We start from the raw sequence: 25736 nt of genomic DNA, 5'->3' as shown, positions 1-25736 counted from the left end.
GAACCAAATCAGGAGACCTTAGGTACTCAAAATACATATCTAGGTAATAATGGACTGGTTACTGCAGGAGATGTACACAAGCATAACCCAAGTCTGTCCTCAAGGTACTTATACCTCAGCTGGAGAGACATAGATAAATAGTTGCATTGTCCTGTTACAAGATCTAAGTTGCACTTAGTGTTGTCCTAATTTTGCCACTGATTAATTGTCACCTGGCAAAGCACTTTACCCCTGAGCCTCAGGTGTCTCATCCTTTTTAGCTCTAAAATCATAGGCTCAATATCAAAACTCTAAGATGCATAGGTTTAACGTCAAAACAAGGCTGAAAAAAACATTACAAACAAGGAATGAATTCTAAATGGAATTCAGCATTTATCACATGTAGAAAGCCTATGAGCCCCATTTCTTCTTCTGGCTGGCCTGCACCCCCACCCCACCAAAGCCCTCTTGTTATAATAACTGGTGACCTCCATGTCGCTTAATCCAATAGCCATCCTTTGGTATTCACCTTACGTGGCATCTCAGAATTGATCCCTCTCATCTTTTAGATTCTGTGATACTGACACTGACCTGATATTCCTATTCCTCTAACAAAGTCTTTCTCAATTGTTGCCAACTCCTCATCAATCCAACCCCTACATGGACTGAATCCTGAGCAACCTTCTCTTGTCACACTGTAATTTCCTCCTGACTAATCTCACCTATTACCTTGGCTTTTTCCCCTCGCATACCTATGATTCCCTAATTATCTACAACCCAGACCTTACCTCTGAGTTCCAAACTCAGACAAAAAACTACCTTCTTGAACTTAACATCTGGATGTCTCATGGCACTCCTACTTAACAGTGTCAAAACCAGGACTCATTTTTTTTTTTTTGAGACAGAGTCTCACTTGTTCACCCTTGGTGGAGTGCCATGGCGTCTTAGCTCACAGCAACCTCAAACTCTTGGGTTCAAATGATCCTCTTGCCGCAGCCTCCCAAGCAGCGGAAACTATAGGTGCCTACCACAACGCCTGGCTATTTTTTAGAGTCAGGTTCTTGCTCTTGCTCAGGCTGGTCTCAAACTTGCGAGCTCAGGCAATCCACCCACCTCGGTCTCCCAAGTACTGGGAGTACAGGCGTGAGCCACCCAGGTCCTCCAGGCCCAAATTTTGGAAATCATTCTTACCCTCTGCTCTTCTTCCTTACCATCCATTATCAGTCATTACTAGTCGAAAGAACTTGGGTATGCTCTATCTGCATTTCCTAAGAGTTACCTGGGCTACCACTGGTTTCCGCTCATGTAAACTAACTACAACTCCAGCCGCTACACCTTTCTGCTTCTGCTCTGTTCCTGCCCCAGTCCATAACCTCTTTCTGAGTCCACTCCAGTGATGATGCCTCACCTGGATGAATGCAACAGCCTCCTCACTCTTCTCCCCAATTTGAAGGTGGCCTCTTCCTTCTCTACATCCTCTGATTGGTCTTTGTTTAAGAAATGTACCAGCTTATCACTTCCTTACTGAGGCCTTCCCTGACCACTCTTATCAATTAGAATTGTCTTCTCATTTTTCTCCCTCAGGGCCCCTTTTCTGTGGCAGAGGCCTGGATTGCCTGGAATCAAATCTTGACCCAGCTTACTAGCCATGGGATCTTGAGCAAGTCACTCAGTCCAAGCCTCAGTTTCCTCATCTGTGAAATAAAGGAAATATCTACTTCACAGGGTTTTGTGAGGATTAAAGGAATGAATACATGTAAAGTCCTTACTGTACTGCCTGGCCCATAGTCTGAGTGTTCTTTTTTTTTTTTTGTAGAGACAGAGTCTCACTTTATGGCCCTCGGTAGAGTGCTGTGGCCTCACACGGCTCACAGCAACCTCCAACTCATGGGTTTAAGCGATTCTCTTGCCTCAGCCTCCCAAGTAGCTGGGACTACAGGCGCCTGCCACAGTGCCCGGCTATTTTTTTGGTTTTGCAGTTTGGCCGGGGCCAGGTTTGAACCCGCCACCCTCGGTATATGGGGCCCGGCGCCTTACCGACTGAGCCACAGGCACCGCCCAGTCTGAGTGTTCTTTAAGCATAAGCTGCTAGGATTTTCTTTCCTGACGTTTACCATACCTCATAATGATATATTCATTTTTTCCTTTGCTTACGCTCCCCCTCCCCCACTGTATACTCATGAAGACAGGGACAGAATCTGCTTCACTCACTGTGTCCAGTACACTGCCTACCCTATAGTAAGTGCTCAATAAGTGTTCGTTATTATTAAGTACATAAAAATCAAGAAACACTTTCCAACAGTAAACAGATGAGGGCTGGATAGGGTGGGATGGGGCAGGGGAGGGAGAACAGCTTGGATAAAGGCAGAAAAAAAACTGAACTGAGATGCTAGAGGTCTTAGCTCCAGGTCCAGCATAGCCACTAATTTTCTATGGCTTTGGGCAAGGTATTCCCCCATCTAAGCCTGGGTTTTCCTATATCTTCACTGAGGGGAATAACTGGGTGACCCTAAAGGTCCCTACAGTTCTAAACGCTGAGTAGAGAGGCTTCCTGCAAAGGAGTAATGTGAGGTAGGGTTAAGGCTGGGCTGTGGGCAGCTTTGAAATCTCTGAGAAGATGAAGCATGGCCTGTAAAATAAATAGGAAAACATTGGGATTTTCTGAGCAAAGACCAACCTGGTCATGGCAAAGGGAGCCAGGGAGCTCTAACTGAAACTCTAGGGAGTTCTCTAGGAGTCCTGGAGAAAGATACTAAAGGTAATTCTTCAGTTTCAGGTCTGGGTGCTTGAGAGGATGGTGGTTCTCCTGCAGGGGACACAAGCAAGTCAAAGGAAAGGGAGGATGCGGCTGTTGGCTTCAGGTGTCCTAACCTTGATGCAACCCCCAGGAAGGACTGCACCATAAGAACCACACCTGCCATTCTGCAGCCCAGCTCACGGAACCAATCTCAGGAACCTCGCTTCCCCAAGTCCTTTCTCCCCACTCGTGGCCTATGCCACCTGCAAATCTCTCACCTAGGGCCTTCCCTCACAACCTATGACATCATCAAGGACCAATTCAAAATTCTCCTCCTCCAGGCAGCCATCCTGGAACACAACTCCTTTGGCTTACTAGTACAGTGCTTCACATTTTAATGTCCAATTAATACGTCAACTTGAAAACAAATCAACCACCCGTACAATTCAGATGTGCCAGCTCCCCAACAAAACTGGGAGCTTTCCCGGGCAGAAATGGAATATGTACTTCTGTTGCCTCTTCCTCCTCTGCATCTAGGGCCCAGAGCCCCTTGTGGTTGGCAGCCCAGATGCCTTACTGGGCTCACTGATGCTGACAGAGCCAGACTATGTGGCTCCTGGCCCAGCAGTCTGGGGCAGCTCTAGCCAGGGCTGCAATGGCGAGGACAGGGCATTTGAAGTCAGTTGGATGTATGATATGGTAAAAGGCCTCAATCCTGCCCTGCTGGATGAGAGCACACAAGCACACAGAGTCATTAGCAGCGTTTGCTATTTTGACAGGACTGACTTTAACGATACAATTAAATGACCTCTGATTGCTCAACAGTGATACCTGGGCTACTCCCAGACAAGTACAGCTTTGTTTGTTTCAACTGGTGAATATTCCCCTTCTCAGGGAAGTATGGTAAAACCCATTTAAGGGAGAAAACTAATCCAACAAGTAGTCCTTGGAAAACAAGGTATCTCCTAAAAAAAAAAACAAATACAAAACAACCACCTTTCTGTATCACAGTACGTTCTAAAAAGTTGCTGTAGGAACTGGGGATGTGAGTCTGGCCCCTACTAACAGTGACATGACCCAGTATAATCACAAGTAATCCCATGGTCTCAGTCTGGTTCAGTGTCCCACAAAATTCAGTGACTGAGTTTGAGTGCCCCATTTTAGCCTCATCAGAATGGCAATGTGATGGTAAATTACCTACAACACAGGGAAAAGGATGTCACTGCTTTGTTTTGTTTAAAATGGTGTAGAAAGTAGAGCACCAGCCCCATATGCCAGAGGTGGCTGGTTCAAACCCAGCCCCAGCCAAAAACTAGAAAAATAAAATAAAATAAAATAAAAAAATAAACAGAATTTTAAAATGATGTAGAAAAAAGCCCAAAATATGTACAGCTCAGAACCAGGGAAAAAGAACCTCCCCCACCTGTCCACAATGTTGAACCCAATTCCTCCTAAGGGCAGACAGCAACTGGCCACTACCCAGTCACAGGAGCATGCGTATAGCACTAGCCAAGAGCTGGCTAGTTGATACAGCTGCTCCCTTAGGCACCCAGGATCTGTATTCTGACACATCTGAATGCAAGTTTCTATGACACAGCCCTAATGCACCAAAACTCTATTGACAAAACTCCTGTGCAAACCCGATACTACTGATGATGGCCATATTGAAGCAGCGGGCAGGCACACCAAAGAAAAACAGAAACAGATCAAGAAAGAGCAAGACCAAAATATTTTTAAGTTATTATTTAAAGTCTCCTTTCAGTTATTTTCTGCAATTATTGAGCCAGCAGTCCACTGTTATTAATTCTCAGTCAACCTATTTAAGCAACACAGACTGAAAACAAATGTCTCGGTAATTTCCTAACTCTTGAGTGTTATTTTCTTGTCAGTTAAATTTAAAGCAACCCATTTGTGACCACTTTATACCAAGTTAATCTCATCGAAAGTGCTTCACAAACCCCAACAGCTACACTAAGGTTTTATACTAACGAAAGCAATTTACATAAATGAAATTTATGTCAATATATTTCATGACGAATTTTTTATTTTATAATAATTATGGTACTTATATGATAACATCTGTTGATATTCACAGTCTAAATCTGGCAAAGATTTAAACCCACAACATTTTCCATGCATCACGTACATTATCTGTGAAAAGCAATAAAAAAAAGCAATGAATGCATTAATCATACCAATATCATCTGCAAAGCGTAAATCTGAAATACCTTTCACGTCAGCTCAAACTGCTTTTTTATTTTTTACACACCTGCTTTTACGCCATCTGTAAAAGGGCAAGACAAAGACTGTTGAGGAAATTATACTTCTTGGCTGTTTGACTTTCACAAAATACTCAGGCTAAGCTCTGTAAACAGAAGATTTTTTTTTTTTTTTTTTAAACAGAAGATTTAATGCACAACTAAGAAAAACCGATGCAGTTAAAAGTCCATTTTTATTAAAGGACGATGTAATGACCACTGTGTTTTCACACTGCAGTTTGGTGTCGTATTTGCCTTCTTGACACCTGTTTAACATTTCTCCTCATCTATCTATTGTATGTTGCTTTTATAAAGACATAGCAGGTCTAAACCTATTGCATGACACAAACAACAGAAACAAGACTCCAGATGACAACATTTTAGGCTCTAATTTCCCTGCCCTGGTGGACACCAGCACTAATGTTCCAGCCACCAGCTGACAGCATCAACATGGTCCTGCCCAGGGTTCCCCAAACTCCAGGAAGAACTCCAAAATCAATACCAACATGAACATCACACAGATATTTTTATTAGCTTCTTAAATTTTAGGCAAAACATTTTTGTTTTGTTTTGTTTTGAGACAGAGTCTCAAGCTGTTGCCCTGGGTAGAGTGCCGTTCCATCACAGCTCACAGCAACTTCAAACTCCTAGGCTCAAGTGATTCTCCTGCCTCCGCCTCCCAAGTAGCTCGGACTACAGGCGCCCACCAGAATGCCCAGCTATTTTTTTTTTTTGCAGTTTTTTTGGCCGGGCTGGGTTTGAACCCGCCACCCCCAGTGTATGGGGCCAGCGCCCTACTCCTTTGAGCCACAGGCACCGCCCAATGCCTGGCTATTTTTTAGTTGCAGCCGTCATTGTTGTTTGGCGGGCCAGGGCTGGATTCGAACCCGCCAGCTCAGGTGTATGTGGCTGGCTCCTTAGCAGCTTGAGCCACAGGCACCGAGCCAGGCAAAGTTTTTTAAAATGTCTTAAGGGTATATGTGAAACTTGGTAAACGGTCTGTGAAGCTAGTGAATGATGCCCCATGATCATATCAATGTACACAGCTATGATTTAATAAAAAAATAAATAAATAAAATGTCTTTACTCTCCATACGAACACTATGGGCACTTTCTCAGGTTTCTAGTCTACTGAGGGTAAAAGCCCACCAGGAGGCGCATGTTAAATACAAGCTACCATGTGTGATAACAATATAAATTTTCATTTTACCTGGTCCCAGAAACACAAACTTGTTTTAAAAACAAAGTGACGGCTCGGCACCCATAGCTCAGTGGTTAGGGCGCTGGCCGCATACACTAGGGATGGTGGGATTGAACCCAGCCCAGGCCTGCTAAACAATGACAACTACAACCAAAAAATGGCTAGCTGTTGTGGCGGGCACCTGTGGTCCCAAGTGCTTGGGAGGCTGAGGTACCCAATGTACTCACCCTTATTATGAAACTAATGTAGGACCTTCACATGAAAGCTATAACCCAGTTATAACCTAAGAATAGGGAGAAAGGGGAAAGGGAAGGGACGGAGGGGGGAGAGAGGGGAAAGAGGGGGATTAACGGGATTACACCTGCGGTGCATCTTACAAGGGTATATGTGAATCTTAGTAAATGTGGAATGTAAAGGTCTTAGCAAAATAACTAAGAAAATGCTACAAAAGCTATGTTAACTAATGTGATGCAAATGTGTCAAACGATCTATGAACCAAGTGTATGGTGCCCCACGATCATACTAATGTACACAGCTATGGTTTAATAAAAAAAATAAATAAATAAAAATAAAAAAAAAGAGAGAGTTGCTTAAGCCCAGGAGTTTGAGCTTGAGCTGTGATGCTACTGCACTCTACTGAGGGTGACAAAGTGAGACTCTGTCTCAAAAAAACAAAAAGAAAGAACAAAAGCAAAGTAACACCTTTTAACCTACAGATGCTCAAACCGTGGGGAACATCCTCTTCGGGAGTTCTTCCTACCCTCAACAGGTAGAAGACACTTTCCAGAGTGCTCAGATGCCTTACTGACTCTAACTTTGATATGCACAACAAAGGACAATAAACCTGAACTAACTGGTTCACTGAGAGCTGTTAAGACTCCAACCAACATCCTGCATCAATGCAGGTAATTGGTAAGACTTTCATCAGCAGTTGTGTTCCTTCTGGTATCATCAAGCCTTTGACTACACTAAGTGTTTCAAAATGTTAACCATAACCCTATTATCCAATTTCTCAATAAACATTTTTACGAAGTAGTCAGCAATAGTAACTTTCAGCTGCTCTAGAGCAGGAGTTTCTCTGAGCACAAGAAATCCCCAAACACACCTAAGTTGCAGTGTTTGGACTGGACTACCACTACAGACCCGGGCCATTAAGAAGGCTCCTCCTCACTCCCCTCCAGCTAGCCTTCCAGGGCAGTATTACAATAACCAATATGTGTGTGAATGTGATGACCAAAGTGTAGAACAAGGGCGGCGCCTGTGGCTCAGTCAGTAAGGCTCTGGCCCCATATACAGAGGGTGGTGGGTTCAAACCCGGCCCCGGCCAAACTGCAATCAAAAAATTGCCGGGCGTTGTGACAGGCGCCTGTAGTCCCAGCTACTCGGGAGGCTGAGGCAAGAGAATCGCTTAAGCCCAGGAGTTGGAGGTTGCTGTGAGCTGTGTGAGGCCACGGCACTCTACCGAGGGCCGTAAAGTGAGACTCTGTCTCTACAAAAACAAAACAAAGTGTAGAACAAATAAAATTTGGACCTTGCCCTGCAAAAAGATATGACACTTTTTTTTTTTTTTTTTTTTTTTTTTTTTGTAGAGACAGAGTCTCACTTTATGGCCCTCGGTAGAGTGCCGTGGCCTCACACAGCTCACAGCAACCTCCAACTCCCGGGCTTAAGCGATTCTCTTGCCTCAGCCTCCCGAGTAGCTGGGACTACAGGCGCCCGCCACAATGCCCGGCTATTTTTTGGTTGCAGTTTGGTTGGGGCCGGGTTTGAACCCGCCACCCTCGGTATATGGGGCCGGCGCCTTACCGACTGAGCCACAGGCGCCGCCCAAAAGATATGACACTTTGACAAACAATTAGATTGAACTGCATTAAGTGCCATTTTTATAGGTCAAAGTAGCCGAACATCACCCAGTTCCAATGATCCAATCTAACATAACTGAACTGCTGGGCAGACCCACCGAAGGAAGCACAAAGTACAGGAGCTGCTCCAAGAATGCAGAGAACTACAAGGCTTTCTCATAAATCTTGGTCACTTTCTCCTGAATCAAATATGCCTTCCATTATCAATTAGAAACTCTTCATTTCATCCACACAAAATTCATCATTCACCCCAAAGGTACCAAACCCAGTAAGTGCCTAGCACCACTGCTTACCTATTCCTGATACTAAGCTTTTTATCAGGGTGGCCCAGGTATCCAGCAGTGAGAGAAGGGGGTCACCCTTCCCGGCCTGGGCTCCTGCCCTGGAGGGCTCCACCTGCTGGCATCTGGAGTAGCCTCTTTCCTGGGTTCCAAAGCCTAACCTTCTTTCTGCACCTACTTCTAAAGTTTAAAATTTCCTCTGACTTTGTAAGTAAGTGTCCTGTTTATCCTCATATATGACAATTTATAACAAAATCTATCTTTATGAAACACTCATACCCACAATTCTGACATTTTGTTCTTTCAGTGCAGGTGCCCACAGTTCCCAAACACCTAAGTTAGTATGTCATTTATAGACCTGTCTCCTTCTGTCTACATCAGTGGTTCTCAACCTTCCTAATGCCACAACCCTTTAATACAGTTCCTCATGTTGTGGTGACCCCCAACCATAAAATTATTTTCATTGCTGCTTCAGGATTAAATGGTTTGCTCCCATTCAAGTGGAGTCTACATGAATGGGAAAAAGCAAAACATCTTTACAAATGCCAACCCCACTCAGTCTAAGCCAAGCATTCTGAGTGTGGAAACTCCCTGCCTCAAGTCCTGACATTGCTAGGCTCTGTCTGCTCAGAGAGTGTCATCATCTGTTGACACTAACAACCCAACCCACGGCACACTGCACAGCCTGTTCAGCACACAGGTAGAGACAGTGGGCTTACGCAGCTGACACTGTGGTTATTCCATCTATGCTCAGAACATCCTGTGGGAATCTTTGCATTTATAATCTTTAAGTGTTCATATCCATCTGAGCTATCAAATGAATTTGGACTATTTAGAACTAACATATCAGCTCGGCACCTACAGCACAGTGGTTACAACGCCAGCCATGTACACCGAGGGTAGAGGGTTCAAATCCATCCTGGTCCAGCTAAACAACGACAACTGCAACAAAAAAACAGCCAGGCGTTGTGGCAGGCGCCTATAATCCCAGCTACTTGGGAGGCTGAGGCAAGAGAATTGCTTAACCTGAGAGTTTGAGATTGTTGTGAGCTGTGACGCCACGGCACTCTACTAAGGGCCACATAGTGAGACTCTGTGTGTCAAAAAAAAACAAAAAAAAAACTAACATATCTTAGACCTCTGAGAGAAAAGAAGTTCCAATGTATTTTGCTGGGTATTTATTATTATAGTAAAACCTGGAATAGACCAAAGCTTTGAGAAATAAGTTTTTCATCCAGAGTCACTGAAATATGGTTCATTTTCCATAGTAGTAAAAGAAATGAAGACTAAAGCAAACTGTGATACCACTGTATACATACTACATAAGCAAACCATTCAATCACTTCTTGGCCTTTTGGCTAAAATCACGTATAGCAAACCTAAAAACTGTAACAGCCCAACCAAAATAAAATCATAATACTCCTAAAAGTTTTATTGTAAGTAAAATGAAAAGGTTATTTAAAGGACTGAAAAATGTTCATAACCTATTGAGCCAAACAATGTATTTTTTTATTATGTTCAACAAAGATTAAAATACAGTGATATCACCCACTGTGGGTCATACTCTTAAGGAGAGGTGTCATCATTTCTGAGTGTGGCTTCTCCCTTTTGTAGAATCGAGGTCAGGAGAGGTGCTGGGGCACAGTGGGTGTCCTTTAACTCCTGTGGAGTGGGTTGCAGCATGGGAGACATGAAACATCTGCTCACAATAAAAAATTAGAGGCCCACACAGCTCTAATGGACATCCTTACATATCCAATTTGCATACCAGCAGGAATACACCTAGAAGATAAATTTCTACTAGGACAATGGGTACATGGATTTTAAAAGCTAACAGGCATTGCTCAATTGCCCTCCAAAAAGATTTTATCACTGACACTCCCAGCTCTTTATAATCTAGTTCCCAAGTCACAGCTGTACTTCCTTCACCAGCCTACACTCCAAGGGCCAAGGTTTTAATCCCTTCCTTGCACACACCCTTATTTCCCCTGCCTCTCTGTTCCTCCACTGCACTCATTAGGCAAAAGTTCAGTCTTTGTTTTTGTTTTTTCTTTTGTGTTTTTTTGAGACAGAATCTTGCTCTGTCACCAAGGCTAGAGTGCCATGGCCTCAGCTTAGCTCACAGCAACTTCAAACTCCTAGGCTCAGGCAATCCTCCTGCCTCAGCCTCCCAAATAGCTGGGACTACAGGCACCCACCACAACACTCAGCTAATTTTTCTACTTTTAGTCGAGATGGGGTCTCACTTTGCTCAGGTTGGTCTCGAACTCCTGAGCTCAGGTGATCCTCCCACCTTGGCTTCCCAGAGTGCTACAATTAACAGGCATGAGCCACCATGCCTCACCGAAAGTTCAGTCTATGTTAAGCCCAACTCTGAACCTACACCAAGCTTATGCTCATGCAGCTAAACATGGCTTGACAAACTTACAGAATCTTCACTCTAAATGTCTGACCTAGGCGGTGCCTGTGGCTCAGTTGGTAGGACACCAGCCCCATATACCAAGGGTGGTGGGTTCGAACTGCAACAACAACAAAAATAGCTGGGCGTTGTGGCGGGCACCTGCAGTCCCAGCTATTTGGGAGGCTGAGGCAAGAGAACTGCCTAAGCCCAGGAATTGGAGGTTGCTGTGAGTTGTGACGCCACAGCACTATGCTGAGAGCTATAAAGTGAGACTCTGTCTCTTAAATAAATAAATAATAAATGTCTGACCAGAGGTGAGGCACAGTGGCTCACACCTGCAATCCCAGCACTATGGGAGGCTGAGATGGAAGGATCAGTTGAGACCAGGAGCTGGAGATCAGCATAGCAACATAGAAAGACTCCCACCTCTACAACATATTAAAGAAATTAGACAGGTATGATAGCCAAGCCTATAGTCCTAGCTAGTCAGAAGGATGAGGTGGGACCATCACTTGAGCCCAGGAGTTGGAAGCTACAGTGAGCTATGATGATGCTACCACATTCTAGCGTCAGTGACAGAGCAAAACTCTGTCTCTAAAAGAATAAAAGTTTTTAAAAAGGTTTGACCAGCTGGGTATAGTGGCTTAGGCCTGTAATCCTAGCACTCTGAGAGGTCCAAGTGGGAGGGTCGCCTGAGCTCAGGAATTCAAGACCAGCCTAAGCAAGAGCAAGACTCTGCCTCAACCAAAAATAGAAAAATCAGCCAGGTATTGTTGTACAAAGACTGAGGCAGGAGGATCACTTGAACCCAGGAGTTTGAGGTTGCTAAGAGCTAAGCTGCTGCCATAGCACTTTAGCCTGGGAGAAAAGAGTGAGACTCTGTCTCAAAAAAAGGAAAAAAGAAGAAGAAAATAATTTTTAAAAGTTTAATTAAAGGGCAGTGCCTGTGGCTCAGTCGGTAAGGCGCCAGCCCCATATACCGAGGGTGGCGGGTTCAAACCCAGCCCCGGCCAAACTGCAACCAAAAAATAGCCGGGCGTTGTGGCAGGTGTCTGTAGTCCCAGCTACTCGGGAGGCTGAGGCAAGAGAATTGCTTAAGCCCAGGAGTTGGAGGTTGCTGTGAGCTGTGTGAGGCCACAGCACTCTACCGAGGGCCATAGAGTGAGACTCTGTCTCTACAAAAAAAAAAGTTTAATCAAAAAAAAAGTTTAACCTGGCTCAGCGCCTATAGCTCAGTGGCTAGGGCATAGCCACATACACCAGAGCTGGCGAGTTCAAACATGGCCTGGGCCTGCCAAACAACGATGACAACAACAAAAAAACATAGCGGGGCACTGTGGCAGGTGCCTGTAGTCCCAGCTACCTGGGAGGGTGAGGCAAGAGAATTGCTTAAACCCAAGAGTTTGAGGTTGCCGTGAGCTGGGCAACCGGCTGTGAGTTGCCTCACAGCACTCTACTGAGGATGACACAGTGACACTCTGTGTCCAAAAAAAAAAAAGTTTGACCATAAATCTGTAGTAACACAGAGAACTGCCCAGCAATCAGCCACATTTCCCAAGTTAGTCCATTAAAGTCTCCAAGATGATTTTTCCACTCCTTTTCCTAGCTCCCCAGATCTCTAGTACTCCTCCTTCTCACCCCCGCTTGCTCTCAATTGATGACCTCACTAAAATAATAGAAGCAATTAAAAGAGAATTACCTCTTTACGCATTACAAATGTACCAACCTATATGTATCTATACCCATACCCTCTTCCTTCTTTCCTACCACAACAGACATGTCATCCCCGTGCCCTTACTACCCATGTGATCCTGTCCTCTCTTGCCTATCTACAGCTGTGCTGTCACAACTCTCCCCTCTGAAAATTCTCAAACCACCATCTCCAGCCTGGTTCTAACCTCTTCTATCCACCTGCTATCCTGATAGAGCCCCTGGGATGACTAACAAGTATCTGAAACCTGACATGTCTAAAACAGGATGCTAACCTCCCTACCCCCCTACCCTGCCACTCTACCTGTGACACCAACCCTCACTCTACAGAACCAAACCTTTAGGGCTATCCTTGAGCCCCCTCCCCCTGTTCCCACTTCCAACTTTCGGTAAGTCTTGATTATTCTATCTTCAAAATATATGAGAAACCCTACATTTCTCTCCACCCCCACTGCTACCTCCATAGTTTCTCATCATCTCTGGCCTAGATAACCACCAAAGTGTTCTACGAATCTGCAAGCTTCCAGTCTTGCCCTCCTACGATCGATTCTCAGCAGAACAGCCAGGAAGATTTTTTTTTCTTTTTTCAGTTTTTGGTCTGGGCTGGGTTTGAACCAACCACCTCTGGCATATGAGGCCGGTGCCCTACTCCTTTGAGCCACAGGCACCGCCCTTTTTTTTTTTTTTTCTCCAGCTGTCACCCTGGGTAGAGTGCCGCAGCGTCACAGCTCACAACCACCTCCAACTCTTGGGCTTAAGCGATTCTCTTGCATCAGCCTCCCAAGTAGCTGGGAATATAGGCGCCCGCCACAACACCCGGCTATTTTTTGGTGGTAATTGTCAGTGTTGTTTGGCAGGCCCAGGCTGGATTCGAACCCGCCAGCTCCAGTGTATATGGCTGGCGCCTTAGCCGCTTGAGATACAGGTGCCAAGCCATAGCCAGGGAGATTTTTTTTTTTTTTTTTTTTTTTGTGGTTTTTGGCCGGGGCTGGGTTTGAACCCACCACCTCTGGCATATGGGACAGGCGCCCTACTGTGATTTTTATAGGACACAAGCCACATGACACTTCCCTGCTTGAAATCCTCCCATAGCTGTCTTTCACAGAATAAAATCCAAACTCTTCACAAGGCCAACAAAGCCCCAGAGCTCTGGCTGCTCCCCTCCCTTCTCTCCACTCTGTCTGTTCCAGAGCACTGGCCTCCTGGCTCTTCCTCAGTCATACCAAGATCATTCTGCTTCAGGGACTTTCCACCTGCTGTTCTCCCCATCTGGACAGTTCTCCCCTTGTACCTTCCCACACTAGTTCCTTCATGTTTATCAGCCCTCAGACATCCCTTCTTCAGAGAGGCCTTTCCAGACCACTCCCCCCTCCATGGTGACCCACCCTGCCACCACTCTCTGTTCTAACAGCCTGCTCCATTCCTCATCATGGACCTCACCACTAGCTGAAATTACATTACTTATTCATTTGTTTATTGTCTATTTTCTCCTCTAGAATGAGCTTAGAACAGTGGCTGGTACTATTTGTTAAATTAAGGAATATGGCTTTTATGATAAAAATTAAAATAATTTTTAAAAAATTTAAATACATATATAATTGTCACATTGTAAATAAACTATAGCTATGAAGAAAGACCAGAAGAGAACAAAACAGAATGAAAATAGTTACAATGGGGCAGCACCTGTGGCTCAAGGAGTAGGGCGCCGGTCCCATATGCCGGAGGTGGTGGGTTCAAACCCAGCCCCGGCCAAAAAAAAAAAAAAAAACCACACACACAAAAAAAAGAAGAAAATAGTTACAATGGTAGATTTTTTTTTATTTACACCATCCTATTCTTACATTGTAATATTCTTGTTACACTTTAAAAAATGACTTTTCTTTCCTAGATGAAGGATGAATGAATGAGGATATGCCAGTGCCAGAGGGTCACTACTCTACACCTAAACTGTACACAAGAGAAAAGCAGCTCCTGATATTTGTGAGACTGCCTAGGACTATTAAGTAGGCCTTGGTCCTCTCCTACTGAACATCAGTGTTAGACAAGGCCACTCCATGACTACTCTGCAATGGTATCTGAACACAGACAAAACACAAACATTGGCTAAGCCGTGAAATACCAAATATTCCTCTTGGCTAATGCATGACCACTGCTTCTGCTTTATTTTATTATTTAATTTTATGTATTATTTTATTTTATTATGTATTGATTTATTTATGAGACAGGGTCTTACTCTGTCACCCAGGCTAGAGTGCAGTGACCCAATCTTTACTCACCGTAACCGCAATCTCCTGGGTTCAAGCAATCTTCCTGCCTTACTCTCTCAAGTAGCTGGGACTACAGGAGCACACCACCACACCCGGATAACTATCTTATTTTTTGCAGAGATGAGCTCTCACTATATTTCTCAGGCTAGTCTTGAACTCTTGGGCTCGAGTGATCTCCCTACCTCAGCCTCCCAAAGTGCTAGGATTACAGGCATGAGCCACTATCCTGGGTGGCCCTGCTTTAATTTGCTCTCCCTACAAGTAAGATTTATTAAAATACAGAATCAGGCCATCCCAGTGGCTCATGTTTGTAATCCTAGCACTCTGCAAGGCCAAGGTGGGTGTATTTCTTGAGCTTAGGAGTTCAAGACCAGGTGAGCAAGAGCAAGACCCCATCTCTACTAGGGGAAAAAAAAAAAAAAACTAGCCAGGCCTTGTGGCGAGTACCAATAATTCCAGTTATTTGGGAGGCTGAGGCAAGAGGATCACTTGAGCCCAGGAGTTTGAGGTTGCTGAGAGCTACGATTGCACAGCACTCTAGCCTGAGGCAACAGAGTGAGACTGTCTCAAAAAAAAAAAAAAAACCTTTCCAATGTTGCCAGTCTGAGCAAGGAGGAGACCCCATTTCTACAACACACAGAAAGATTAGCAGGGTACTGTGGTTTATGCCCATAATCCTAGCTATGCAGGAGACTAAGGCAGGAGGATCACTTGAGCCTAAGAATTTGAGGCTTCCATAAACTATGATGATGCCACTGCATTTTAGCCTGGATGACAAAGCAAGATCCTGTCTAAAAAAAAAAAAAAAAACATACTTTCCAATATTGGCCAGGCACAGTTAGTAGCTCATGCCTATAATCCCAGCACTCTGAAAGGCCAACATGTGAGGTTCACTTGAATTTCAGACAAGGAATTCAGGAATTTCAGACAAGCCTGTGAAATAAAGCAAGAGCTCGACTCACCGAAAATTTAAAAATTACCTTGGTATGGGTAAATTTGCCAATAGTCCCAGCTACTCAGGAGACTGAGGCAGGAGTTAGAAACTGCAATGAGCTAGGATTGAACCACTGCACTCCAGCCTGGGTGACAGAGAGACGCTGTCTTAAACAAACAAACAACAACAACAACAACAACGAAAAGCTTTCCAATATCACTACCAGAAGCATAAATCTTACAGCAAGTCCTTTTACTGCCATCTTCCCAAGGTGCCCACGGCACCCTGCAGTGTGCACTCTCCCTCACTGTGATGAGAGCAATGAGCCTGACTTGTTCAGCTACAAGACAGAGTTGCTAGTTGTCTTTCTCTGGAAGGCAATGACAGTTGCCATGACATCAGTTACCATTATAGGACATGGTACATGCAGAAGTCATGGAGCCTGGTTGGAAAAAGGATATAATCTCAGTGCTGGTCGTCTGAATATATTCCTGACATGGGCTGATATTTTTTGTCATCTGCTTTTTTTCCCTAAAAGCTGGATAAAGGGGAAAAAGTCTAGTTAATTAAACGTTCCAGTGACTAACATTAGAAATAATCCATGATGCTTTGCAAGCTTCCCTTTCCTCCCATTTCTGAAAGTCAGAGCATAAGGTCAGAGTGGTGCTGAGGGACTGACTCACGGGCAGGGCCTGAGGCAACGCCGTTCAAGTACTTTAAGCCACATGTTCAAGCCCAATAAATTAGGCCTGGCTTAAAGAAGTCAAGCTGTACACATGTAAGAATTTTAATAAGCTTGGAAAATGCTACCTAGAGCTTATGCACAAGCTTACTGTACCAATGGGATTCGCTGCCACCAGCCACAGCGTGCTAAGCTCTTGACAAGAGCTGTTGAGCATGTGGGGCAGCAGGGACAGGGAGTCTGCTTGGTCCAGGTTTTCTCAGGAGTTGGGGACGCACAGCAGAACGCTGGCAGCCAGATGGATGGAACACAGAATAGGGCATGCAGCTCAGTGGAGCCAATGGCATTTACTAGGAAAACATGCCAAAGGTTCTGTGATGGAAATCTGGTCCCCACACACCCTTCTCGAAACTAGCAAACACTGTTATCAATGTGTACATTTATCAAATGCCTATTTGTACCCAGAACTATATTAGGTACAATAGACAGTTATTTAAGCAAACATGGTCTCTGACTTCTAGATACTGACACCCAATTTAAATAAAAACAATAAATCTGTCCAAAGGATTACCAAACTAACTGAACAAACATGAATAGTCAAGAGCATTTACCTTATATAAATGCAATGGAGTAATAATTAAAGAGTAAGTCATGGGAGATGACTCTCTAAACAGGGTGGGGCCCTAATGGAACAGCTACCTTGTTAAAACTGAGTCTCCAAGGGGAGGTCAGGTTTTAAGAAAAGCATCAAGAGCTGGCTACTGGGCTTGGGGAAACAAGCCAATCAGAGAAGAGATGTAGCTTGGGAAGTGATTTAGAGACAGAAGAAAAAAAAATTTCCCAGCCAGGGCAGTGCCTGTGGCTCAGTGGGTAGGGCACCAGCCCCATATATCGAGGGTGGCAGGTTCGAACCTGGACCCAGCCAAACTGCAACAAAAAAATAGCCAGGTGTTGTGGTGGGCACCTGTAGTCCCAGCTACTCGGGAGGGTGAGGCAAGAGAATCACCTAAGCCCAAGAGCTGGAGGTTGCTGTGAGCTGTGATGCCATGGCACTCTACGGAGGGAGACAAGTGAGACTCTGTCTCTTAAAAAAAAAAAAAATTCCCAAACACCTAGGAAAAGTTGGGGTAATCATCAAGTAGGTGAACATTTCTCAACAGGTTTAACTCATGGCCCCTTCTGATAAATGTAAAAAGCTCACACCCACTTTTAATGTTCTTGGAATTTTCAAAAGAAACCAAACACCCTAACCAACACCAAATCAAAGCAATAGGGGTTTCAGAATTTGATTTTCCAAACAAGCAAACCTCCCTTTTCCCTCAGAACTAAGAATTGCCTACCTGGTAGCAACTATCAACGAGAACATAACTTTACTTCTGAATTCTTAAGGAAGAGAGAGGATGGATACTAGATCCACATAGGACCAGATAACCAATAGTATTAGAAAGAGTTACAGTGACAATAGACCATGGTCTTAGCAAAAATTTATAATAATTACCTGATTAAAATTTTTGAAGGAGAACTCTTTGTAGATGGCATCTCTCTCACTTAATTCTGACCATCCTGCTGCTTTAAGGTCTTGTATAACTTGGTTCCTCTCCTCTGCTGTCAACCAGTGAGCATCTGCTGACTACAGAGAGAACACATTTCATATCTGAAAATGCAGAGGTTAATTTAAAGTCAAATAAACTTATAGCTCTTTACCTTAAGTCGAGATACATAAAAAAAAGTCCCAAGAGCAACAGATTCTATCTTTCCATTACTTTCTTTCTTTCTTTTTTTTTTTATAGAGACAGAGTCTCACTTTATCGCCCTCGGCAGAGTGCCGTGACATCACAGCTCATAGCAACCTCCAACACCTGGGCTTAAGCAATTCTGTTGCCTCAGCCTCCCAAGTAGCTGGGACTATAGGCACCCGCCACAACACCCAAGCCATTTTTTTGTTGCAGTTTGGCCGGGGCCGGGTTCGAACTCGCCACCTTAAGTATATGGGGCTGGTGCCTAGCCACTGAGCCACAGGAGCTGCCCTAGCTTCCCATTTCTTTATTCTCAAAAGACAGATGAAAACAAGGCTAACTCTGTGCAAAATAAGCTGCCTCCAAAGGATATGTTATCTCTGCCCTCTTGTTACCTCAAACTTCATAATTCAGCTTGTCCAGTTGACTACAGATAAAACTGAGATTGATCATTACCACTGACCATCTAGGACACTCTGCAGAATTCTAGGACTTAAGAAATTGAGGTAAAAAACACTCACCCGGGTTCATTGCCTATAGCTCAGTGGTCAAGGTGCCAGCCGTGCACACCGGGGCTGGCGTGTTTGTACCCAGCCCAGGCCTGCTAAAAACAACAATGACAACTACAACACAAAAACAGCCGGGCATTGTGGCAGGCTCCGTGTATTGTCTCAGCTACTTGGGAGGCTGAGGCAAGAGAATTGCTTAAGCCCAAGAGTTTGAGGTTGCTGTGAGCTGTGATGCCATGGCACTTCACCAAGGGGGACAAAGTGAGACTGTTTCAAAAAAGAAAGAAAAAAACTCATCCAGGGAAATCCTCCAAGTCCATTGGCAGGTCCCATGTTAGAACTCAGAGCTCTAAACTTCTGGTCTATTGCTCTTTGGATGGCCCCATATCACCTTAGTAGCCTTCACTGCTTACTCACATGGGTTTTCACTATATGGAATAACCACCCCCTTTCACATCCAATGAAAACCATTCCCCAAAGGGAAAAAAACAAATGCACATTTACATAGAATTTTATATAAAAACCTCCAGGAGTCCACACATCCTGCAGACTAAAGGAGCCCTTATCTAGTGGAGTAAGTTTATGAGACACTTTTCTCAGAGTATCAGTAAGACAAACTCCCTCCATGGTTTGGCCAGAGTACTGCCCAGTCCATTGCCCTTATGTGCACTGTCCGCCTCATTTCTACTCACTCAGATAATGACAGTCACAAACCCAGGTTCTGTTGGTTAAAGATCCACAATTCTAGTACTGCTTTTTAACTGAAAGAACTCTAAACATTGGGGCCAAAGAAAAGAGATAAATGGCGGCACCTGTGGCTCAAAGGGATAGGGCGCCAGTCCCATATGCTGGAGGCGGTGGGTTCAAATCCAGCCTTGGCCAAAAACCACAAAAAAAAAAAAAAAAAAAAGAGATAAATACTCAACTAGAAGTCAGGAAAGCTGGCTTCTCATTTCAGGCATTATCTCCTACCTTATCTTACCTGCTTGCAAGGCTATCATACCCTCAGTGAGAGACAGACAGTCACTCAAAAGACTGAACTACCGTGAGAGCTCCTCAACAAAGGGCAGCTGGGGGCCAAGCTCCACTTTGCAGGTTTTCCACCATTAAGCTGCAGCTCATTCTTACTTCAGAAATCCTAATATCTTTTATCACATACGTTAATATAATTAAGAGAACAAAAGTGTTTTACCTTTAGACAACTTATTCTATGAGAATGCAAAAAATACTAATGAACCAATTTTCTAATTTTGCTTCCTTGCTAGATCAGCTACCCTCTCCCCACGAACTAACAAAAGGGAAAAATGAGAATTTTTTTTTTTTTTGAGACAGTCTCACTATGTTGCCCTTGGTAGAGTACTGTGGCATCACAGTTCACAGCAACCTCAAACTCATGAGCTTAAGCAATACTCTTGACTCAGCTTCCCAAGTAGCTGGGACTACAGGCGCCCACCACAACGCCTGGCTATTTTTTGTTGTTGTTGTAGTTGTCACTGTTGTTCAGCAGGCCCCAGCTAGGTTCAAACCTGCCAGCCCCAGTGTATGTGGCCAGTGCCCTAACCACTGAGCAACGGACGCCAAGCTGAGAATATCTAATTAAACAAAAATATTTAAAACATTGAAGTTTTGGGCGGCGCCTGTGGCTCAGTTGGTAAGGCGCCGGCCCCATATACCGAGGGTGGCGGGTTCAAACCCGGCCCCGGCCAAACTGCAACCAAAAAATAGCCGGGCTTTGTGGCGGGCGCCTGTAGTCCCAGCTACTCGGGAGGCTGAGGCAAGAGAATCACTTAAGCCCAGGAGTTGGAGGTTGCTGTGAGCTGTGTGAGGCCACGGCACTCTACCGAGGGCCATAAAGTGAGACTCTATCTCTACAAAAAAAAAAAAACATTGAAGTTTTTGCTTTTTTGCTTTTAGTTTTGTTTGTTTTTGAGACAAAGTCTTACTCTGTTGCCATTTACTATTAAAAAACAAAAAGAACTGGCAATGCCCATACCACAGTGGTTGTGGCAGCGGCCACATGCACCAAGGGTGGCGGGTGCGAACCTGACCCAGGCCAACTAAACAGCAATGACAACTGCAACAACAAAAAAATATCCAGGCATTGTGGCAAGCACCTGTAGTCTCAGCTACTTGGGAGGCTGAGGCAAGAGAATCACTTAAGCCTTAGAGTTCGAGGTTGCTGTGAGCTGTGATGCCACAGCACTCTACCCAGGGTGACATAGTGAAGCTTTGTCTCAAATAAATAAATAAATAAATAAATACAAAAAGACCTATCCACTAGTTTTATAATTAACAGTTATGAAATTTTACACAAAGCTCTTTTTTTATTATTAAATCATAGCTGTACATAAAGCTTTCTTATATGAAATAATGACTGGGTGCAGTGGCTCATGCCTATAATCCTAATGTGCTGGGAGGCTGAGGCAGGAGGATCGCTTGAGCTCAGGAATTTGAGACCAGCCTGAGCAAGAGCAAAACCCTGTCTCTACTAAAAATAGAAAAAATTAGCCAGACATGGGGGCGCACACCTGTAGTTTCAGCTAATTAGGAGGCTAAGGAGGAGGATCACTTGAACCCAGTAGTGTGAGGTTACTGTGAGCTAGGCTGATGCCCTGGCACTCTAGCCTGGGAGACAGGAAAAAGAAAAAAAATAATTTAAAATTCTTAGTAAAACAAATGTTTTGTCAACTCTGAGAATTTTGAGAGTCTCTCTTTATCACCCTCAGTAGACATCATAGCTCACAGCAACCTCAAACTCTTGAGTTCAAGCTATTCTCTTGCCTCAGCCTCCCCAGTAACTGTGACTACAGGTACCCGCCACAAAACCCAGCTATTTTTAGAGATGAGGTCTTGCTTTGGCTCAGGCTTGTCTCAAACCCGTGAGCTCAGGCTATCCACCCACCTCAGCCTCCCAAGTGCTATGATTACAGGTGTGAGCCACCACGCCAAGCCAACTCTGAGAATTTTGGAAAAGGAACAGAAAAATCTGTGTCCAGTTTGAGTAGCTGCAAAGAACTATTAAACATGCCATGGGCAGTGCAGCAGGCACCTGGGGTCTGCAGAACACACTCTGAGCTGTCTTTCTCAGCAACCTCCACCATCCACATCCCCAATGCGACCCAGGGTATTCATTCAGGCTCAGGGCACCTGTCTACCTAGCAATAAGGATGATGTCCAGGACTGGGAAATGAAACCACTCCATCTAAATAGTAACACCAAAACTATTAAGAAATGAGTATCAAATTGTGATGGATGTGTTACTTAGTTCAATGTAAGCATTTCACATTGTATATTGAAGCAGTACCCTGAACCCCATAAATGCATCAATGTACAAAGTTATGAATTAATAAAAAACAATTAAAAATAAATAGTAACACCAGTGGCCCCCATGAAGACACACTCTCAAAAGAACCTTTAGTGTGGGGCTTAAATTTTTTACGTATAGTAAAGTATCTCAAGAATGGAAGAAGAAGTATCCAATTTACTCAGCCCTACTATGAAACTAATTTATGGCTTTCACATGAAAGCTATAACCCAGTTATAACCTAAGAATATGGGGAAGGGGGAGAGGGAAGGGAGGGTGGGAGGAGGATGGGCAGAGGGAGGGTGATTGGTGGGATTACACTTACGGGACATCTTATAAGGGTACATGTGAAACTTAGTAAATGTAGAATATAAATGTCTTAACACAATAACTAAGAAAATGCCAGGAAGGCTATGTTGACCAGTGTGATGAAGATATGTCAAATGGTCTATAAAATCAGTGTATGGTGCCCCATGATCACATCAATGTACACAGCTATGACTTAATAATAAAATAAAATAAATTTTTTTACATAGCAGGTAGGAGAGTGGCAAAAAACCTGGGACTGGAAAGAGTAAACTGATTCAAAACCTAGTTTTGTTACTTTAAGCTGTGGGACATTGAACTTGGTGTCTCTCAATTCCAGTGTCCTCTCTCACGTCTACAGTGGGGATATTACAATATCTACCCGCCAAATTTTTTGAAAGGATTAAAAGAGACCTCGAATGTGAAGGCAACCAGCATTGAGCCTGGCACATAGTAGCCGGTCAGATCTTGTCTGTTTATTCCAGAACACTATTTTACTTGATCACCAGCACCCTGGACAGAGACATGCTTTGAGGCACGCCTAGTTTACTGTAAGCCTCCACTTGTGCTCTTACCTTGGTGAGAAACAAAGTGCTTCTCTCTCTCCAACTTCAAGCTATTTTAAATTTCTTCTGTTAAAGAACTTCAACCCACTAGAAAGGCTCTAACGAGCAATTTAAGAGTTAAAAGTTAAGTTTAACGCAACACTTTTCCACTAGGTGGTGCTGCATGGTAAAGCTTTCCCTCCATTTACTCCAGAAGGTTAATTTCTAACGCAGGAAAATTTAAAGCCCCTTGAAGTGGAAACAAAACCCCAATGTGGCACCAGAAAGGATAATTTATTAATAATTCCTCCAAAAAATCCGAATTTGCCCCTGAGTGAATGCTGACAGGAGCCGCGGTCCCCGAGACGGCCCGAGCTCCCCCGTGGCGTGAGGTCCCAGCAGCACCTTTAATCATCAAGCACAGGGCGGCGCCTGTGGCTCAGTCGGTAAGGCGCCGGCCCCATATACTGAGGGTGGCGGGTTCAAACCCGGCCCCGGCCAAACTGCAACCAAAAAATAGCCGGGCGTTGTGGCGGGCGCCTGTAGTCCCAGCTACTCGGGAGGCTGAGGCAAGAGAATCGCTTAACCCCAGGAGTTGGAGGTTGCTGTGAGCTGCGTGAGGCCACGGCACTCTACCGAGGGCCATAAAGTGAGACTCTGTCTCTACAAAAAAAAAAAAAAAATCATCAAGCACATCACGGAAGAGCTTTACAACCGCTTTCCATGTCTGCTTTTTGTTGTTGTTTAACAAAACTCGTTCTCGTTTGTTTCCTGGTAGCAAGTTCGTAAGCTATGGCAGAATGTTTAAGCCCAGGAAAGGGTGGCAGATGCCGCAGATACCGTGGTCTCCGACCGGCGAGCGGGACAGGTGTCCAGCGCCCGAGCGCAGGGACACGAGGCCGAGCGCGCGGGCCCGGCCCACTCCGGGGCCTCCGGGTTCCTCCCTCCCGCCCCTCAGCCGGCACCGCGGGGGCTCGCGCTCCTCCCGCTCCTCCCGCACGCTACCGGCACTCACCATGGCCACGAGCTTCGGGCTCTGGCTCCACAGCGCCGCCAACAAGCGCCGCGTCGTCTCCGGCGCCCGGAGCGTCGCCGCCATGGCCGCCATGGCCGCCGGCCGAGGGCTGCCCGGCGGGCTGCCTGTCCGTCTCCTGCTCCTGCTCCGGCCCCACGCGGCTCCCGCCGCCCCCGCCCGCCTGGTCGTCCCTCGCAGCCCTCCCCGCCGCGCAGGCCCGGGTCGCGAAGGTCCCAGGGGCCCCGGTGGCCGCCGACTCTCCGGGCCTCCGAGCGGGCGCGGCGCGGCAGACCCCGCCGTCGCGCCGCCCTGGGCTCCTGCCTCCCAGTCGCTCTGCGTCGCCCCCGCACGGGCCGTCTGGTTCGGCGGTGTCCGGGACGCGGGCAGCTGGCCAGCCTCTGTCCTGCAGTTCCGGGTCCGGAATCCTGCCCTCGCCTCCGGCGGCGGCTTCCCTCAGACCCGCCGCACACGCTGGGCTCCCTCCGGGCTGCGGTGCGCGGGCGGGAGGATGTCGCGGGCAGGGGCAATGGGCCTGAGCTGCGGGCGCTTGGGGACTATCCCCATTGTCGTTAATCCAGTACTCAACGGGGGACAGTGCCCACAGTGGTTAGTATGAGGGGCTCGTCAGTCAGCGGCCCAGGGTTCGAACGTACACTCTGTTCAGTCACTGCTTAGCTGCCAGGTCCTTAAGCCAAGTGGCTCGTCCGTATTTGCAGAGACAAAACAGTCTGGAAAATGTGGCTTTACTACTATAACTCTGTAAAAATTGGGTGTCTTGGGTGCTGGTCCCATATGCCGGAGGTGGCGGGTTCAAACCCAGCCCCGGCCAAAAGAAAAAAAAAAAAAAAATTGGCTGTCTTGTTAGGATCCACTCAGGATGAACACTCCGGAGATAGGTGTGAACAGATTTAGATAAGCGTTCTCTGGTACCATTTTTGGAGCAGTATTATATGGATGTGTATTAATATATTTTTTGCCTTTTTTTCCAGGATGTAGTTGACCTATCATAAAATTAACTATTTAAAGCATAGAGTTTTTAAAATTACATTCTTTTTTTTCTTACTAATTTAAGCAAATGAATATAAGCAGTTTTGCAGAAGACGTAACAGATTTTTTTTTTTTATTGTTGGGGATTCACTGAGGGTACAATAAACCAGATTACACTGATTGCATTTGTTAGGTAAAGTCCCTCTTGCAATCGTGTCTTGCCCCCAGAAGGTGTGGCACACACCAAGGCCCCACCCCCTCCCTCCTTCCCTCTCTCTGCTCTTCCTTTCCCCACCCCTCCCTCCTTTCTCTCTCTGCCCTCCCCTTGCCCCACCCCCACCATGACCTTAATTGTCATTAATTGTCCTCATATCAAAATTGAGTACATAGGATTCATGCTTCTCCATTCTTGTGATGCTTTACTAAGAATAATGTCTTCACTTCCATCCAGCTTAATACAAAGGATGTAAAGTGTCCATTTCTTTTAATGGCTGAATAGTATTCCATGGTGTACATATACCACAGCTTATTAATCCATTCCTGGATTGGTGGGCATTTGGGCTGTTTCCACATTAGACTGTTTATTGCAGCTCAATTTACAATCGACATAACAGATTTTTAAAGAATGAGAATTCTTTAAATTCAGGGGCAGTGCCTTTGGCTCAAAGGCAGGGCACCAGCCCCATATGCCAGAGGTGGCGGGTTCAAACCCAGCCCTGGCCAAAAACCACACAAAAAAAAAAGAAAGAGAATTCCTATTACGTTCAACCTAGCAATTACTGGCAGTCCATCCAAAACGCTTAGAAAAAATGGACTTTTGGCCTGACCTACCTCCTTCTTGTTTGCCCACTTGGCAAGTTGTAACTATTTCAAAAGCAAAATTCAGGCAGGAGTCACTGTAGAGGTCCTGATAAAATGTCACTGGTCTCAAGGCACTCTTAGGTTTCTTTTGCCTAGCGCCAAAGGCAGACACATACTAGGTGTGGAATAAAAGGTTGTATTTTCACTATTTACGTTGGGTG

General features: G+C 45.2%; 1 protein-coding gene across 2 annotated transcripts in view; it reads right to left on the bottom strand.

The window, feature by feature from the left end:
- PCBD2 (pterin-4 alpha-carbinolamine dehydratase 2) overlaps window positions 1–24406 on the bottom strand; it is a 62708-nt gene extending 38302 nt beyond the window's left edge. The window contains exons 1-2 of one of the 2 annotated variants that reach the window (XM_053565957.1): window positions 23728–24383; window positions 17811–17942 (exon numbers count right to left, since the gene is read on the bottom strand). In XM_053565957.1, coding sequence (XP_053421932.1) covers window positions 17811–17942; window positions 23728–23820 — 225 coding nt within the window. In that variant the 5' untranslated portion in view covers window positions 23821–24383. Of the gene's footprint in view, window positions 1–17810; window positions 17943–23727 lie in introns of both variants that reach the window. The other variant, XM_053565958.1, reaches the window with a different exon arrangement.
- Window positions 24407–25736: the final 1330 nt, after the last annotated feature.

Source organism: Nycticebus coucang, chromosome 17, assembly GCF_027406575.1.
Source record: "Nycticebus coucang isolate mNycCou1 chromosome 17, mNycCou1.pri, whole genome shotgun sequence".
Lineage (NCBI taxonomy): Eukaryota > Metazoa > Chordata > Mammalia > Primates > Lorisidae > Nycticebus > Nycticebus coucang.
This window is presented reverse-complemented; position numbering and strand designations above follow the sequence as displayed.